Source organism: Xenopus laevis, chromosome 7L (genome assembly GCF_017654675.1).
Source record: "Xenopus laevis strain J_2021 chromosome 7L, Xenopus_laevis_v10.1, whole genome shotgun sequence".
Taxonomy (NCBI): Eukaryota; Metazoa; Chordata; class Amphibia; order Anura; family Pipidae; genus Xenopus; species Xenopus laevis.
This window is the reverse complement of record NC_054383.1, coordinates 137,609,422-137,629,660: the sequence shown is the minus strand read 5'-3', so window position 1 is coordinate 137,629,660 and position 20,239 is coordinate 137,609,422. Positions and strand designations below refer to the sequence as shown.

Sequence of the window (20,239 nt, the reverse complement as noted above, 5' to 3'; positions counted from 1 at the left end):
GCTGAGAATAGTCTGTTTCTTACCTGGAACCTACAAAATCCCCATTGTCTTTGGTCAGATGGAGCAGCCCTTCCCCCCTCCACAATAGAGTGTTGTCTGCGCCAGATGCATCTCAATAAACGTGGCTTTATTTATCCTCTGTATCCCAGAGTAATGGGACAACATGGAGGCTGCAATCCCTATATGAGCCATAAGGTGGCAGTAGAATCCCATATAGTGTTAGAGAATTGGGCTCCATTGACCCTGCATTTTATCCTTCACCCCCTCCCCAAACAGACTCCTTGTTACTTGTGACACCATTTTATTGGATTCCAGAGAAGCTGTTGCACCTGAGCTTTCAAAACCACCTCTCCGCAGGACGCCAGGAGCAGCCGGGTGGTTATAAAAGGACACATTAAACACACACACATTGTAACTCACACACGGAAGCCCACGGGAAGTCACACTGCTCCATAAATAAAATATACAAAAATATATATATATATATATCACTCGCAGAAGATAAACATCAGGGTGGGAGGATGGTGGGTGTAAAGATCCTGCTGATTCTCCATCGATAGATTCACCAGGGTTCAATACGTGACTGTGCAAATAGCGCCCTCTGTAGGGCTGGTAGTGAGAATCTGGGCACTGGGCAAAATGAGTGAGGCCAGCGGTGCCAGGAACGGGGTTTAAAGGGGAAATCTTTGTCTGTAAATGTCCCCACCCTGTGATTCATTCTTGCCCTCCCAAGTAAATTTCCACAAATAAAGGTGAAATGATCCAACTGACCCCCTTGGCATTAGCGAGTTGATGATCCAGTCCTGGAGTTCTTCTTTTTAATTCCTCATTCATTCTAAATAAATTTATAGAGATTCACAGAGTGGATTATTACACCCCAATGAGATTGGGTTAGTTGTCAGCTGTGCTCATTTGTTTAAAACCTGTGCCCATTTGTCTGTACTTCCTGTTCCTGGGCTGCTCTCTTTCCCATGGACAGGAACCTCCCCCTGGGTAAGTGAATCCAATCTCCCCCAGTACTTACCCAGGTACAGAGCTCTGATTCTCTGTACTTCCTGCTCCTGGGCTGTTCTCTTTCCCATGGTCAGACAGGAACCTCCCCCTGGGTAAGTGAATCCAATCTCCCCCAGTACTTACCCAGGTACAGAGCTCTGATTCTCTGTACTTCCTGCTCCTGGGCTGTTCTCTTTCCCATGGTCAGACAGGAACCTCCCCCTGGGTAAGTGAATCCAATCTCCCCCAGTACTTACCCAGGTACAGAGCTCTGATTCTCTTTACTTCCTGCTCCTGGGCTGTTCTCTTTCCCATGGTCAGACAGGAACCTCCCCCTGGGTAAGTGAATCCAATCTCCCCCAGTACTTACCCAGGTACAGAGCTCTGATTCTCTGTACTTCCTGCTCCTGGGCTGTTCTCTTTCCCATGGTCAGACAGGAACCTCCCCCTGGGTAAGTGAATCCAATCTCCCCCAGTACTTACCCAAGTACAAAGCTCTGATTCTCTGTACTTCCTGCTCCTGGGCTGCTCTCTTTCCCATGGCAGGGTGCAATACCCTAGCCCTGGGAGGCCTTTCCCTAGAGAATCAGAGCTCTGTACCTGGGTAAGTACTGGGGGAGATTGGATTTACTTACCCAGGGGGTTATTACTCGTGTGAGTGCTGCAAATGGGCACAGGTTTAAGCCAAGCCGACCTCCCTCTGATGTTGAGTGTTACAGTTGAACAACAGAAGGGAAGGGCCGTCAGTTTCCTGGTGATTTGCACTAAGAATGTAGAAAACACAACATGGACAAGTGGATCAGACTCCCCTGTGGAACATCCAGTGACTTAAGTCAAATAGAGATAATGTGGTTCTGCTGGTTATTCATATCGTCCCACCAGCCCTGAGATCCAGTGGTACTGGGAACCCCCCCCCCCAGACTCCAGTCGGGATTCCCTGTTCTCAGGACATTCGTGCTGCCAATCAAGTGGGTGTTACTCTGCTGCTTCTGAGGAGGTGGGAGCCAATCAGAGTCAGAGGGAATGTATGGCCCCCACCAGTATCACAGAGAGCCCATAATATTTGGGGTCCCCCTAGTTGAAGAAGACCTCGTCCTCAGACAGGGAGCTGCTGTCCACGTAGTGCAGGGAGTTGTTGAGTCGGGGTTTGAAGGATTCCGGAAGGGCTTCCCCCTCTCCTGCTGCTGCTGCTCTGGAATTGTCGGAGCTGCTGCTCATTGTCCCACAGGGAAACGCAGGCGGGTGAGTCACATCCCAACTCTCCATGGGCAGTAAGTGCTGGGGGGCCGCTGATAAGGACACGGCCGAGGAGTACGACAGGCTCCCCCCCACATCTGATCCGAAGGCCCCGTGGGTGTAACTCAGAAGCCTCCCCTGTAGGTAGAGACTCTCCAGGTCTGAATGGGGAAAACAGGGGAAATAAACAGCAGGGGGCAGAATTGGACAGACATAATACAAAGGCTATTGTGATACTAAACTCTATAGTTAGTATAGATATGGGTATATATCATTTATGTGACAGTAGGGAGGGGTGTGTGTATGGGGCTGGGTTTTCATTTGGAGGGGTTGGACTTAATGGACTTTGTAACTACAGTATATAACTATGTAACTATATAACTAACTGTGTAACTACAGTATATAACTATGTAACTATATAACTAACTGTGTAACTACTGTATATAACTATGTAACTATATAACTAACTGTGTAACTACTGTATATAACTATGTAACAATATAACTATGTAACTGTGTAACTATATAACTATATAACTATGTAACTATGTAACTATGTAACTATATAACTATGTAACTATGTAACTATGTAACTATGTAACTATATAACTATATAACTATGTAACTATGTAACTATATAACTATGTAACTATGTAACTATGTAACTATGTAACTATGTAACTATATAACTATGTAACTATGTAACTATATAACTATGTAACTATGTAATGATGTAACTATGTAACTAAATAACTATATAACTATATAACTATATAACTGTGTAACTATGTAATTATGTAACTATATAACTATATAACTGTGTAAATATATAACTATGTTGCTGTGTAACTATGTAACTATATAACTATGTAACAATGTAACTAAGTAACTATGTAACTATAAACCTATGTAGCAATGTAACTATGTAACTAAATAACTATGTAACTATATAACTATGTAGCAATGTAACTATATAACTATGTAACTATATAACTATGTAACTATATAACGATGTAACTGTGTAACTATATAACTATATAACTATGTAATAATGTAACTCTGTAACTATATAACTATGTAACAATGTAACTAAGTAACTATATAACTATGTAACTGTGTAACTATATAACTATGTAACTGTGTAACTATGTAACTATATAACTATATAACTATGTTGCTGTGTAACTATATAACTATGTAACTGTGTAACTATATAACTATATAACTATGTAACTATATAACTATATAACTATATAACTATGTAACTGTGTAACTATATAACTATGTAACTGTGTAACTATGTAACTATATAACTATATAATAATGTAACTCTGTAACTATATAACTATGTAACAATGTAACTAAGTAACTATGTAACTATAAACCTATGTAACAATGTAACTGTGTAACTATATAACTATATAACTATGTAACTGTGTAACTATATAACTATGTAACTGTGTAACTATGTAACTATATAACTATATAACTATGTAACTGTGTAACTATATAACTATGTAACTGTGTAACTATATAACTATATAACTATATAACTATGTAACTGTGTAACTATATAACTATGTAACTGTGTAACTATGTAACTATATAACTATGTAACTATATAACTATATAACTATATAACTATGTAATGATGTAACTATCTATCTAACTATATAACTATGTAACTCTTTAACTATGTAATTATGTAACTAACTATATAACTGTGTAAATATATAACTATGTTGCTGTGTAACTATGTAACTATATAACTATGTAACTATATAACTATGTAACTATGTAACTATATAACTATGTAACAATGTAACTAAGTAACTATGTAACTATAAACCTATGTAGCAATGTAACTATGTAACTAAATAACTATGTAACTATATAACTATGTAGCAATGTAACTATATAACTATGTAACTATATAACGATGTAACTATATAACTATGTAATAATGTAACTCTGTAACTATATAACTATGTAACAATGTAACTAAGTAACTATGTAACTATAAACCTATGTAACTATGTAACTGTGTAACTATATAACTATGTAACTGTGTAACTATATAACTATGTAACTGTGTAACTATATAACTATGTAACTATATAACTATATAACTATATAACTATATAACTATGTAACTGTGTAACTATGTAACTATATAACTATATAACTATATAACTATATAATAATGTAACTCTGTAACTATATAACTATGTAACAATGTAACTAAGTAACTATGTAACTATAAACCTATGTAACAATGTAACTGTGTAACTATATAACTATATAACTATGTAACTGTGTAACTATATAACTATGTAACTGTGTAACTATATAACTATATAACTATATAACTATGTAACTGTGTAACTATATAACTATATAACTATATAACTATGTAACTGTGTAACTATATAACTATATAACTATATAACTATGTAACTATATAACTATATAACTATGTAACTGCGTAACTATATAACTATGTAACTGTGTAACTATGTAACTATATAACTATATAACTATGTAACTGTGTAACTATATAACTATGTAACTGTGTAACTATATAACTATGTAACTATGTAACTATGTAACTATATAACTATGTAACTATATAACTATGTAACTATATAACTATATAACTATATAACTATGTAACTATATAACTATGTAACTATATAACTATATAACTATATAACTATGTAACTATATAACTATATAACTATATAACTATGTAACTGTGTAACTATATAACTATGTAACTGTGTAACTATGTAACTATATAACAATATAACTATGTAACTGTGTAACTATATAACTATGTAACTATATAACTATATAACTATGTAATGATGTAACTATCTATCTAACTATATAACTATTTAACTCTTTAACTATGTAATTATGTAACTATATAACTATGTAACTATGTAACTATATAACTATGTAACTATATAACTATGTAACTATGTAACTATATAACTATGTAACAATGTAACTAAGTAACTATGTAACTATAAACCTATGTAGCAATGTAACTATGTAACTAAATAACTATGTAACTATATAACTATGTAGCAATGTAACTATATAACTATGTAACTATATAACTATGTAACTATATAACGATGTAACTATATAACTATGTAATAATGTAACTCTGTAACTATATAACTATGTAACAATGTAACTAAGTAACTATGTAACTATAAACCTATGTAACTATGTAACTGTGTAACTATATAACTATGTAACTGTGTAACTATATAACTATGTAACTGTGTAACTATATAACTATGTAACTATATAACTATATAACTATATAACTATATAATAATGTAACTCTGTAACTATATAACTATGTAACAATGTAACTAAGTAACTATGTAACTATAAACCTATGTAACAATGTAACTGTGTAACTATATAACTATATAACTATGTAACTGTGTAACTATATAACTATGTAACTGTGTAACTATATAACTATATAACTATATAACTATGTAACTGTGTAACTATATAACTATGTAACTATATAACTATGTAACTATGTAACTATATAACTATATAACTATATAACTATGTAACTATATAACTATATAACTATATAACTATGTAACTGTGTAACTATATAACTATATAACTATGTAACTATATAACTATGTAATGATGTAACTATGTAACTATATAACTATAAAACTATGTAACTATTTAAATATGTAGCTATGTATCTATATAACTATATAACTATGTACATATATAATTATGTAGCTATGTAACTGTATAACTAACTATATAATTATGTAACTATATAACTATAAATTCCATGGTTGTGTCCCAATCCCAAATCTCCCCCCTCCGCCTCCTGTATGAAATGGATCTGCTGTTGCCCAATGTGGGTCACTCCCTGAGACCTGAGCTTCAGCAACAGTTCAGTGTCCCAGATTCCTGTACAGCAACTCCCAGCAGCTCCCAGATGAACTAGGTTGGCTCCATTAATAACCGGGGAGTAGGGAGGGAGGTGGGACTCTGATGCACAGATATGGGGGGGCAGCAGGAGTGATTACCTTGCAGCTGGGGCACTTCTTGTGAGCCCAACCCAAAATGCATTTCTTCATCATCCAGAGAGGACCAGGCGCTGAGTGTGGCTTCTGTGATAGCGAATTGCTCTGCGACCCCTGAGTATAAGGAACGAGAATCAGAACCTGCCCCAATATACAGGACTAGAACCAGCCACATACCTTCATCTACTTGCCCAAAGCCAGTCTGCGGGTACAGAGGGGCAACTGCAATGGGGTTAAGCAAATCTGTCAGTTATTTGCCCCGGGGCACAGAGTATCAAGGGATCAGATTGTTGGTTCTGACCCACCAAGACCTTTATACACAGTGAGGGGCAGTGGAACCTTAGAGTGTGGGAGCATTCCCTGGGGACAGTATTTCTTGAGGACCAACGGCTTGTCCTTAAGAAATGGGGATGGGTTGTTCACCTTTAAATGTTAGTATGATGTAGAGAGGGATATTCTGAGACAATTTGTAATTGGTTTTTAGTTTTTGTTATTTGTGGTTTTTGACTTATTTTGTTTTTTATTCTACAGCTCTCCAGTTTGCAGTTTCAGTCATCTGGTTGCTATGGCCAAATTCCCCTAGCAACCATGCATTGATGTGAATAAGAGACTGGAATATGTATAGGAGAGGCCTGAATAGAAAGATGAGGAATAAAAAGTAACAATATCAATGCATTTGTAGCCTTACAGAGCATTTGTTTTTTAGATGGGGTCAGTGACCTCCCATTTGAAAGCTGGAAAAAAAGAAAAAATGAAGACCAATTGAAAAGTGGCTTACAAAAAGCCATTCTATAACCTACTAAAAGTTAACTTTGAGGTGAACCTCCCCTTTAACAAGGACTCAAGATCCAAGTTGTGATTCCCCAGGAGCAACTGATCCATTGATTGTGTCATAGAGTGAGAGGCCGACAGCGCTGACTAGTGGTCAGAATGCAGAACTGCTAGTGATCAGGTGCAAGTGAATGAGCAATGCTGCCTGTCCCTGAGCAACAACATGAGTTCTCCGCTTCATTTCTCACTTGTATGAGGAGAAACAGGAACGGCCAATGGGGAAACAGATTAAGTGAGTGTGGGGCTCAGTTTGGGAGATTTGTACATTTATTATTTTCCTGGTCCTGGAACAGTTTCTTCCTTCTTCCCCGTCTCTCCATCCAAACCCAGTGCTGTACCTGCTGCAAAACGCGCTTCCTTCAGCTCATCCGTCAGGTCTGAGTAACGCTCATCATCAGTAACAGAGGGGTCCCAGCCTGATTGGGGGGCACTCCAGCCTTTCCACTCTATGAGGTGGGCGACCCTCCCGCGAGCCATGGCTGTTGGCTTTGTGATATGGTCCTTAATCGTTTGCACCAAACCTTAAACAAAGCGACAGAAAAACCCTTTGTACATTTCATATTTATCATCCTACAGTACTGGTGTATTCACTATAGACTATGAGCAAACTTAGGGACTGTTCCTGCTGAATTGTGCTTAGTACAGGGAATACCTATGTACCATAGTTTTATGGGATCTCTCTGTACAGACTATGAGCAAACTTAGGGGACTGTTCCTGCTGAATTGTGCTTAGTACAGGGAATACCTATGTACCATAGTTTTATGGGATCTCTCTGTACAGACTATGAGCAAACTTAGGGGCTGTTCCTGCTGAATTGTGCTTAGAACAGGGGAATACCTATGCTGCCATAGTTTTATGGGATCTCTCTGTACAGACTATGAGCAAACTTAGGGACTGTTCCTGCTGAATTGTGCTTAGAACAGGGGAATACCTATGCTGCCATAGTTTTATGGGATCTCTCTGTACAGACTATGAGCAAACTTAGGGACTGTTCTTACTGAATTGTGCTTAGTACAGGGAATACCTATGCTGCCATAGTTTTATGGGATCTCTCTGTACAGACTATGAGCAAACTTAGGGGACTGTTCCTGCTGAATTGTGCTTAGTACAGGGAATACCTATGCTGCCATAGTTTTATGGGATCTCTCTGTACAGACTATGAGCAAACTTAGGGACTGTTCCTGCTGAATTGTGCTTAGTACATGGATCTACAGGTTTATATTGTTTTAAGAGGCACAGGAGTTCAGGAGTCACTCACTGTGGGGGACAGATTGTGGCTTGGGGTAACTGACTGAATGCCCCGGGGCATCTGCATCATTAGTAGCCCCTTTCTTCTAGTACTCTGAACCCCAAACAAGTCAAAGTCACATGTCCTGAAGGAGCCAATCACACGCACCCACATACCTGTAAGTGATGAAGTGGCGAGTTCTGTGATGTTGTAATTGCTGCCGTTTTCCTTGGAGTCGCACATAAACCCATTTGGAGACTTGAAGCATTTCTGTGGGACATGAAGGAGCGGAACCATTAAACCCAATCCCTGGAATTAACTTCTAAAATTCTGTTATTGGTTAAAATTGGTGAGAGATTGGATTGACCATGGGAAAGAGAGCAGCCCAGGAGCAGGAAGTACAGAGAATCAGAGCTCTGTACCTGGGTAAGTACTGGGGGAGATTGGATTCACTTACCCAGGGGGAGGTTCCTGTCTGACCATGGGAAAGAGAACAGCCCAGGAGCAGGAAGTACAGAGAATCAGAGCTCTGTACCTGGGTAAGTACTGGGGGAGATTGGATTCACTTACCCAGGGGGAGGTTCCTGTCTGACCATGGGAAAGAGAACAGCCCAGGAAGTACAGAGAATCAGAGCTCTGTACCTGGGTAAGTACTGGGGGAGATTGGATTCACTTACCCAGGGGGAGGTTCCTGTCTGATCATGGGAAAGAGAACAGCCCAGGAGCAGGAAGTACAGAGAATCAGAGCTCTGTACCTGGGTAAGTACTGGGGGAGATTGGATTCACTTACCCAGGGGGGAGGTTCCTGTCTGACCATGGGAAAGAGAACAGCCCAGGAGCAGGAAGTACAGAGAATCAGAGCTCTGTACCTGGGTAAGTACTGGGGGAGATTGGATTCACTTACCCAGGGGGAGGTTCCTGTCTGACCATGGGAAAGAGAGCAGCCCAGGAGCAGGAAGTACAGAGAATCAGAGCTCTGTACCTGGGTAAGTACTGGGGGAGATTGGATTCACTTACCCAGGGGGAGGTTCCTGTCTGACCATGGGAAAGAGAACAGCCCAGGAGCAGGAAGTACAGAGAATCAGAGCTCTGTACCTGGGTATTGGGTAAGTGGAGACTGGAATAATCACAAAGCCATAACATAAATACTGTTCATAAAAATATATAATTATGGTGAATGTTTTTTCTTACCTTCCCCATTTCATCCTCTTCATCCTCCTCCTCTTCAGGGCTTTCTGTTGGTGCTGGATCCCCTAGGGGACGAGGGGCTTGTGCAGACATTGGGGGGCTGGCTGACTTGGTGACATTGTTGGACAAGTGAATGTCCTTGTGGCCACTGAAGAAGAACTCTGTATGTGAGCGAGAAAGTGAGTCAGACCCAGAGCCGGTAGTGATTCCAGCTAGTGATAAAGGACAACTAAAGGGGTTGCAGGGTCTTTTAGCCACATCAGTGCATTAAAACTCCTAAGCAAAGCTGTCTTGTGCTAGTTTGTTTCAGGAGTCAGAACCAACAGTGCAGAGAATATAAGCAGACAGACAGACAGACAATGACAGACAATAGCAATGTGAGCAGTTGCACAAAATTATAAACCCAGTGAGAATGAGGAATGAATGGATATTGGAAAGTTGTATCAGGAGTCAGAAGCAGCAGTGCAGAGAAGAGAAAGGGACAGACACAATGACAGTTACACAGAACTATAAACCCAGTGAGAATGAGGAATGAATGGATATTGGGAAGTTGTATCAGGAGTCAGAAGCAGCAGTGCAGAGAAAGGGACAGACACAATGACAGTTACACAGAACTATAAACCCAGTGAGAATGAGGAATGAATGGATATTGGGAAGTTGTATCAGGAGTCAGAAGCAGCAGTGCAGAGAAAGGGACAGACACAATGACAGTTACACAGAACTATAAACCCAGTGAGAATGAGGAATGAATGGATATTGGGAAGTTGTATCAGGAGTCAGAAGCAGCAGTGCAGAGAAAGGGACAGACACAATGACAGTTACACAGAACTATAAACCCAGTGAGAATGAGGAATGAATGGATATTGGGAAGTTGTATCAGGAGTCAGAAGCAGCAGTGCAGAGAAGAGAAAGGGACAGACCCAATGACAGTTACACAGAACTATAAACCCAGTGAGAATGAGGAATGAATGGATATTGGGAAGTTGTATCAGGAGTCAGAAGCAGCAGTGCAGAGAAAGGGACAGACATAATGACAGTTACACAGAACTATAAACCCAGTGAGAATGAGGAATGAATGGATATTGGGAAGCTGTATCAGGAGTCAGAGGCAGCAGTGCAGAGAAAGGGACAGACACAATGACAGTTACACAGAACTATAAACCCAGTGAGAATGAGGAATGAATGGATATTGGGAAGTTGTATCAGGAGTCAGAAGCAGCAGTGCAGAGAAGAGAAAGGGACAGACACAATGACAGTTACACAGAACTATAAACCCAGTGAGAATGAGGAATGAATGGATATTGGGAAGTTGTATCAGGAGTCAGAAGCAGCAGTGCAGAGAAGAGAAAGGGACAGACACAATGACAGTTACACAGAACTATAAACCCAGTGAGAATGAGGAATGAATGGATATTGGGAAGTTTCTTAGAATTAGATTTTCTTTGATTAGGCAATAATTGTATTTTTGGATTTATATCCCCTTTAATGTCATCGATACTTTTTATGGATAAAAAAAATGGTGCTGGTGCAGAAAGCCCCCTACTCTCTATTTGTCACCTGCCCCTCCCCCAGATCCCCAGCTGTAAGATTCTTATAAATAACATAAATTTATTCTCTTGCAGCATGTGGCCCTATGGCCCCTCCGTAGCCTTTATATTATACCCATGAAGTGAAACCTCATTTATTATGGATGGAGCAGCTGAACTGCCGCCCCCACTCACCCCCGTTGTGATGGGAATAAAAACTCATCCTCTCAGTGCCCATTCCCAGCACTGAGATTCATGTATAAATGGTCTAGTAACCCACGGCAACCAGTCAGATATTTGTTTACTCTTGATCAGTAAATGTTCCCTGCTGATTGGGTTACTAGACCTGATGCAAAACCATTTGTTACAGGTCTTCTCTAACCTGGACTGTGGTTGCTATGGCCAGCTGTAGCCAGCAACCAGAAACCAAGATTATTCTGGCTATTATTTGAACATTATTTTATTACTTGTCCTTTTATTTGGACCCTTTCCTGTTTCTCTTCCCAATGGGTAGTGGAAATAAAGCAAAGAAATGCCAGTAATAAAAAATACACACTAACTGCTAATCTTCTATTGTACATCGCTACGGCAGATGTTGGTACTTTATATTTATGTGTTAATAATAATAATTGTATTGCTACTTGACAGAGAATCAGCACTGCAACTGCCACCATAAGGCTTGCCTGGATATGGTAAAAGAGCTTACAATCTAGGCACCCTTACAGCCAGATTGTGGTGAAATCTCCTTTCCTCCCCACCAATGAATCACTCATTCCCCTCTCTTGGTAGGGAATCCCATAACCTGACTGTCCTTACAGTAAAGAACCCCTTCCTATACTGATGGTGAGATCTCCTTTCCTCCCCACCAATGAATCACTCATTCCCCCTCTCTTGGTAGGGAATCCCATAACCTGACTGCCCTTACAGTAAAGAACCCCTTCCTATACTGATGGTGAGATCTCCTTTCCTCCCCACCAATGAATCACTCATTCCCCCTCTCTTGGTAGGGAATCCCATAACCTGACTGCCCTTACAGTAAAGAACCCCTTCCTATACTGATGGTGAGATCTCCTTTCCTCCCCACCAATGAATCACTCATTCCCCCTCTCTTGGTAGGGAATCCCATAACCTGACTGTCCTTACAGTAAAGAACCCCTTCTTATGCTGATGGTGAGATCTCCTTTCCTCCCCACCAATGAATCACTCATTCCCCCTCTCTTGGTAGGGAATCCCATAACCTGACTGTCCTTACAGTAAAGAACCCTTCCTATGCTGATGGTGAGATCTCCTTTCCTCCCCACCAATGAATCACTCATTCCCCCTCTCTTGGTAGGGAATCCCATAACCTGACTGTCCTTACAGTAAAGAACCCCTTCCTATGCTGATGGTGAGATCTCCTTTCCTCCCCACCAATGAATCACTAATTCCCCCTCTCTTGGTAGGGAATCCCATAACCTGACTGTCCTTACAGTAAAGAACCCCTTCCTATGCTGATGGTGAGATCTCCTTCCCTGCAGTGTAGTTCTAGAGAGTGGGTAGGTTTCAGTGCAGACAGTGTTTATTTATAGATGAGTGCGTGGATACCAGCTGTCTGCTTTCTTCGTACATTTGTTGACTTTTCCGCCAGATTGCGTGTCTCAGTTTCCATGGTAACCTTCCAGCTTTCGTCTTTTGCATCCTCCACCTTGTGTATTTGTGCTCAGTGTATGAAGGGACTCGGCCTGACAATACCAGACTGTGGCTTTTTCTACACTAAGCTAAGGATTCTGGGAGCTGTAGTTTGGAAAACACTGGGAATCAACAAGTTGGATATTTAGTTACATGAGACAGGGTATAACAATATTACAGCACTGTACCCCTCCCCCAGCACAGAACAACTTTGTGTCTCCCTCTGGTACAAACGCCCCAGCATGGGGCCCCACAATAACTGGTCTCAGCATTATGTATGACAGTGGCCCCTGAATTTCATAATACAGTCACCCCAAGAATTTTACACAATAAACACAGCAACATATGACATGTCCTACTGTCTCCATCTTCTCCTACTGTCTCCATCTTCTCCTACTGTCTCCATCTTCTCCTACTGTCTCCATCTTGTCCTAATGTCTCCATCTTGTCCGACTGTCTCCATCTTGTCCTACTGTCTCCATCTTGTCCTACTGTCTCCATCTTGTCCTACTGTCTCCATCTTGCCCTACTGTCTCCATCTTGTCCTACTGTCTCCATCTTGCCCTACTGTCTCCATCTTGTCCTACTGTCTCCCTCTTGTCCTACTGTCTCCATCTTGTCCGACTGTCTCCATCTTGTCCTACTGTCTCCATCTTGTCCTACTGTCTCCATCTTGTCCTACTGTCTCCATCTTGCCCTACTGTCTCCATCTTGTCCTACTGTCTCCATCTTGCCCTACTGTCTCCACCGCATCTCTCTGTCCCCATCCTGTCCTACTGTCTCCATCTTGTCGTACTGTCTCCATCTTGTCCTACTGTCTCCATCTTGTCCCTCTGTCCCCATCTTGTCCTACTGTCTCCATCTTGTCCTACTGTCTCCATCTTGCCCTACTGTCTCCATCTTGCCCTACTGTCTCCACCATGTCCCTCTGTCCCCATCTTGTCCTACTGTCTCCATCTTGTCCTACTGTCTCCATTGTGTCCTATTGTCTCCCATCTTGTCCTACTGTCTCCATTGTGTCCTATTGTCTCCATCTTGTCCTACTGTCTCCATCTTGTCCTACTGTCTCCATCTTGTCCTAACGTCTCCATCTTGTTCTACTGTCTCCATCTTGCCCTTCTGTCTCCACCGCGTCTCTCTGTCCCCATCTTGTCCTACTGTCTCCATCTTGTCGTACTGTCTCCATCTTGTCCTACTATCTCCATCTTGCCCTTCTGTCTCCATCGCGTCCCTCTGTCCCCATCTTGTCCTACTGTCTCCATCTTGACCTACTGTCTCCATCTTGTCCTACTGTCTCCATTGTGTCCTATTGTCTCCATTTTGTCCTACTGTCTCCATCTTGTCCTAATGTCTCCATGTTGTCCTACTGTCTCCATGTTGTCCTACTGTCTCCATGTTGTCCTACTGTCTCCATCTTGTCCTACTGTCTCCATCTTGTCCTACTGTCTTCATCTTGTCCTACTGACTCCATCTTGTCCTACTGTCTTCATCTTGTTCTACTGTCTCCATCTTGTTCTAATGTCTCAATCTTGTCCTACTGTCTCCAGCTTTGTATCTGCTACCTAGTACTGTTGCTCTATGGGACACCAAGAGGTTGTGATCCCCCACAACAGCAGGGAAGGGGTTAATAGAAGCAGTTGGCAGCCATAGAGGAATCTGGGGATCATCTGGCCATTACATGTACACGTCTGGTCTGTGGGGGCAGATAAGTCTCTGTGTATTATATTTGCACTTGGTATTCAGGTTGTGGGCAGTTTGGGCAGGAGATGGACACTCCATGGAGATGAATATAATCAGTACCAAGTAACTGCACCAGTGGAGGTGATGCCCCTGACTATGGACACTCAACAGGCAGGAACAATGGCAGAGATGCAGAGAATACCAAATCATTTTCCTTTTTCTTCTGACTTTTTTCAGCTTTCAAATGGGGTCACTGACCCTGCTCTGTCCCCATATCAGCTGTACGGAGTCTCAGGGTTTTGCTAAGGACTAGAGAAGATTTATAACTGGATTACTGACTCCAAGAACTTTTAATGTAATAACATCCTGGGCCCCTAATTCTCCATTGTTGGTGTCCCAGGGTCAGGAATAACGTCCCTCTCAGCGGAGACCCCGGGGCCCCTATATTCAGCCCCTGCAGTCAGACACCCCTTCTCTTGGGAGAGTTGGGAATAAGGAGATCTTGGCTGCTCTGCGCTGACTCTCGGCTGCTAATTAGGGAAATAAAGCGCTGCCAGATTTCCTGAAATCCAAAACAATTTTAATGAGGCTGAAGCTGCCCACGCGGTGGGAACCGACAGTACAACTGCCCCACCTGCTCAAACTTGGGGGGGGGAATCATATACTCTCCCACCTGAGCAGGTATCTGTGTGTCTGTCAGCTTGTGCCTCATATACTTTACATATATATTATATACAGTTTTGTGTTTGTACCTTTCTGCACTGCTGGTTCTGACTATTGAATGTAGCAGGAGTCAGCTTCCCTGCAGCCATCTCTCCAATCGCCTCATGGGATCAACTGGATCCTACCACATTGTTTAAGGAGTCAGAACCAGCAGTGCAGAGAATAGCCAGACAGCTACTGATTTTTTTTAATGACATGGAATGTATTTTTCTGTTGGGAAAGGTTATTTAAGGGTTTCCATCCCCTTTAATAAAGGAACAAGCCCCTCCCTTTATAATCATTGGGCAAATGGGGAAGAAAGAATTTTGGGCACTAAACGAATTTCCACTAATTTTATTCACCATGTGACCCAGTGATGTCCACTAGGAATCTCACCCCTCCCCTGTAATAGGGCTGTACCATTAGGGTATTAGCAGGGGGCATTAAGACCTGCTCTGAAGTGATGAAAACCTTAAGGAAATTAGATCCTGGGGTAGGGGGTCCTTTTGAACTTCACTATTTTGTTATTTTGCCTCCATTAACCTTCTTTTATCCTTTATGTCCCTCTGAGCTAAAATCACCTGATGCTATTCATGGGTCTTCCCACTTTCCTTGTGGATTAAAGGGGATAAAAACCTAAAAACAACATTTTGAATTATGAAAACATAATTCTAAGCTACTCCCCATATTCATTCCTCGTTCAGTTTCTGATTCTTTAATCAATGTATCAGGAATCAGCTGACTTCCGCTACATTGTGTCAAGAGTCAGAACTAGGGTTTCCACCTGTTCTGGAAAAAAATACCGGCTTTCCGATATATTTATCTTTTTTCCCTATTAATAACATTGGGATCAGCCATCATTTTTACCGGTCAGGCTAGTAAAATACCGGCTGGTGGCAACCGAAGTCAGAACAGAAAGCAGAAAGAGACAGACAATGACAGATAGAAGCAATGACAGTTGTACATAACTAGGAACCCAGCGAAAATGAGGAATGACAAGTTATTGAGAAAGGTGCAACCCAAACTCCCAGCATGCTCAGCTAGTGAAGTCTCATGGCAGGTAGGTGGGCACATAAACAGGGGCACAGGCTGAAGTGGCACCACCTCTGGCTCCCAAATGGGAACTGGTTGTTGTCTTTGTTCTCCTGCTGCTCATTCTTCCCATAAAACAACTGCCCCATATGGGCTGGGAATTGATATTTATCCTGAATTCTAGGGCTTGTTCTTTATTGGTTGGTTCCCACATTCCTTGTTTATCTGTGAGTTTAATGCGGCTCCTAGATTATCATTTGGAAATGCCCCCTGTCAAGGTTAAATGGTTCCACTCCTCACAGTCTGTAGAACAATCTGAATTTCATGGCGGGGGAGAACAAATAATTCAATAGTAAATTAGACCAATTGCAAAAAGTCTTGGTGTAGCTATACGTACATCATACTAAAGGCCTCAAAAGGGTGTCTTCTCACTAAAGTGGGGACATTGTTTGACAAAAATGGGGTCAATATGTAAGAATATATTTTAATACATCCTTAATCAGCCTCACCAAATCCACTTACACACAACATGGAGACAGAAGGACAAGATGGAGACAGTAGGACAACATGGACACAGCAGGACAAGATGGAGACAGTAGGACAAGATGGAGACAGTAGGACAACATGGAGACAGTAAAGCAAGATAGAGACAGTAGGACAAGAAGGAGACCGAAGGGCAAGATGGAGACAGTAGGGCAAGATGGAGACAGTAGGAAAGACGGAGACAGTAGGACAAGATGGAGACAGTAGGATAAGATGGAGACAGTAGGACAAGATGGAGACAGTAGGACAAGATGGAGACAGTAGGACAAGATGGGGACAGTAGGACAAGATGGAGACAGTAGTAAAGATGGGGACAGTAGGACAAGATGGAGACAGTAGGGCAAGATAGAGACAGTAGTAAAGATGGGGACAGTAGGACAAGATGGAGACAGTAGGACAAGATGGAGACGAAGGGCAAGATGGAGACAATAGGACAAGATGGAGACAGTCAGGCCTGGACTGGCAATCTGTGGGTTCTGTCAAATGCCGGGGGGGGGCTGCTGTAAGTTGCCACAGACAGTAAATATATATAGGGCTGGTGGGGGCTGTTTGGGCCTATGTGTACCTGAAATGCCAATTTTTGAATCTCAGTCCAGACCTGGAGCCAGTAGGACAATATGGAGTGTTGGCTAAGCTGCACTCCTTCCATAGTTTGTTTGTGATGTGAGTGAGGTACAAGGTCCAGTAATTCCCAATTCCCCACCTGTAATTGCCTTGGGTGGATCTTGCACAGAGGAGCCCTCCTGCTCAGATGCATTCCATGTATTTAAAGGGGCGGTGCACCTATGAAATAACTTTTACCACAATATAGATATCGATGTAATTAACCTTTAGTGGATTCCAAACTACTTTCCCTTTCTCTTCTCAATAAGCTAAAATGGCATGTGGTTGGCCAGCTCAGTATCCAAACCAATGTCTGGTTGCTAGGGTCAGTGTGACCTCAGCAACAAGATAAATGATGAAATTGCAGACCTGAGAGCTGAGGAACCAACTGTCAGTTCTTAAACCAGAGAGGAAAACAGAGATACAGACCAAGTACAAATTATCATATATAAAGTCATTGTCTTTAACTCGTTTAATGCCACCAGCTGTTGAATCTACCTGCCCGGGTTTCTCTTTGGTTTCTGCCATGCCACGCATCTCCTGGGCACACACACCTGCTGCCTTATGTTCTGTTCACAGTCAGACCTGAGCTCCACCTTGTAGCCCCCCAATGGGATGGGGTAATTATATCAGTGGGGGATTCAGGAGTCGCACAGCCTCTCTTTAATGAAGTGTTGCTGATGTCCTTATGAATGACCCCTAGGGTGGAAGTGACCCCTGCATTCCAATCTGGGTGCTGCCGTCTCCCCTCCATGACACCAACACTATAAAGTTGGCACCCAGGTTAAACCAGCGGCAGGTTAGAGGGTGCGGGGTCCATGGGGTGAGTCTATGGGGGTCTCTGCACAGAATGGAAACGGCTCTTTACAAAACTACATTCTGTGTCTTCTTAACCCTGTGAGTGCCTGCAGGCCAAGCACCAGCACCCCCAAATACCACTTCCCCCCAACAATAAGAGATATAGGCAGGAGACACCAGCTGCATGGGGGGCTGCATATTTACAGGGGACATCCGATTGTACTTCTGCCCAATTGAGCCCCTGTGATACCAAATGCCCTCTGTGCCCTTCCCTCGGGCCTCTCTGTGGGGGGCAGTAGTGAGCCCAGGGCATGGCAGCACCACTGGAATCGTTTAAAGGGACAGAGACGAGAAGGTCACGGAGCTGCCATTCACTTACATGGGAAACAAGGACAATTCCCAAGATGTGTGTGTTTTTCGGTGCCGCTCTTCCATTGCCATGACAACAAGGTCTGTGCCATGCCGGGCACCTTCATCTTTAATAGAAACAATCACTGCCCCCCCAGGCTACTTGCAGCACCTTCCTATGTGTAATGGATCCGTGTCAATCCCCTTGCTCTGTGCTACTTGTTGCAGCAGTCAGAACACCCTGTGCACCGTGTGCCTACTGGGTCGTATGAAACTTTACTGTGACGGAACCAATGCCCACAGCGATTGTGTTGCACAATGAGACACGATTTTGCCACCTACGTAATTTCCCACTAAAATTAACAGCAGAACCGGATCACTTGGGCATGTGGCGTTAGTTGAGATAGTGCTGCATAATACTGACCCAGAATAAGAGCTCGACCTTATATCCCAGCATGCTGTGCACTTTACCCATCATGTTTGGGTTCTGGAGCAGGAGCTGCGGGTATTGGGCACCTGCTGGGCAGAACAGCTCCCTCTTACTTTGGGTTAACCCCTTGCAGACCCACTTATACCTTATCCTTACACTCCCAGTGCCCCCAGTTACCCCTTATAAGCCACAAGTGCATTGCCAGTCAGCGCTCTGTCGTAGCCATGGCAATAGCAGATGGAGCTGTGGCACCTGTGAAAATGCCCTATTTTCAGAATAGGATTGGTGTGAAACAGAACAAGGACCCCAAGTGGCACCGTGTTTACATTACACCCCCGGGTAAAGAAGACAAGGACTCACCTTTGGAGATACAAGATCCCATAACGAAGGGCAGGCAGCCCTGTGCCATCCAAATCCTCTCGGAGACTGATCCCCAAGTCGCCTCTGTTTGGTTTTGTTTCCCCTTTACAGACCTTCCCGAGACTCTCTGTTGCCCACCATTCCTACTGTGACATTGGGGGTCTCAGCAGTCCCAGCTTGTTGTGCACAGCGCAAGCTTTGTGACCCCTGGCAGTGGTTGGCACTGGAGTGGCAGATAGACATGGCAGTGAGTGGGGGTGAGTGGGGGGCTCTGCATACGTCTGTCTGTGTCTTTGGATTGTACTGGGAATATTGGGAAGGGGGGACACGAGTGGTCACGTTGGATGTGACTGTTGCTCAGAGACTCTCAGACTGTCTGTGCTGTGACATCACCCCCTTCCCATTGTGCCTCTTGTCTCTGGGAGGCGTCTCGCACAAGCTGCGTCTCTCTGACAAACCCCTTTGCTTTCCCTTTTATTCCTGTAGGTGAAGCAGCTGTTGCTCTGGGTGGGGATTAACCCCGACGCTGCTGGATTGGGCTGCTTTGTATGGAGAGTGAGGGGGGCACATGCTGTATGTCGGGGCCCTGCAACCGGTGACTCTTCCCTTTATTCTCAGGTGCCGTCTATTCACTTTGGGACATTGTTCCCTTCTTGCTCCTCAGCAGGGAGTGGGGCACATGTTTTTCAACAGGGGGAATTTGCTCGGATGAAGAGGACACTGCAGTCAGTTTGGTCAAATCTTTGTATAACTACAACTCCCAGCATCCCCTTTCAGCAGTTGGAGGGAATTATACTGTGTTCAGGGCCTCCATTAGAAATCACGGGGCCAGTACAACAGCATTTTTGGGGCCCCCTGGCGCCCAAGACCCACCTCAGATGCCTCCAACTCCACATCACAGTTAAAAGACCACACAGACATCATGGAGTGACGGTGGAGGGCAGCAGGGAGTTAGGGTGGAGGGCAGCAGGGAGTGATGGTGGAGGGCAGC

General features: G+C 42.8%; 1 protein-coding gene across 1 annotated transcript; it reads right to left on the bottom strand.

Annotated features, from left to right (window-relative positions):
• Positions 1-1,462: 1,462 nt before the first annotated feature.
• On the bottom strand, positions 1,463-19,708 carry LOC108696852 (protein FAM131C). The gene is made up of 6 exons (XM_018226536.2): positions 19,249-19,708; positions 9,562-9,719; positions 8,547-8,640; positions 7,480-7,662; positions 6,314-6,424; positions 1,463-2,390 (listed from the first exon to the last, which is right to left on the bottom strand). The coding sequence occupies exons 1-6, from the start codon at positions 19,295-19,297 to the stop codon at positions 2,068-2,070; spliced, it is 918 nt and encodes a 305-aa protein (XP_018082025.1). The 5' UTR covers positions 19,298-19,708; the 3' UTR covers positions 1,463-2,067.
• Positions 19,709-20,239: the final 531 nt, after the last annotated feature.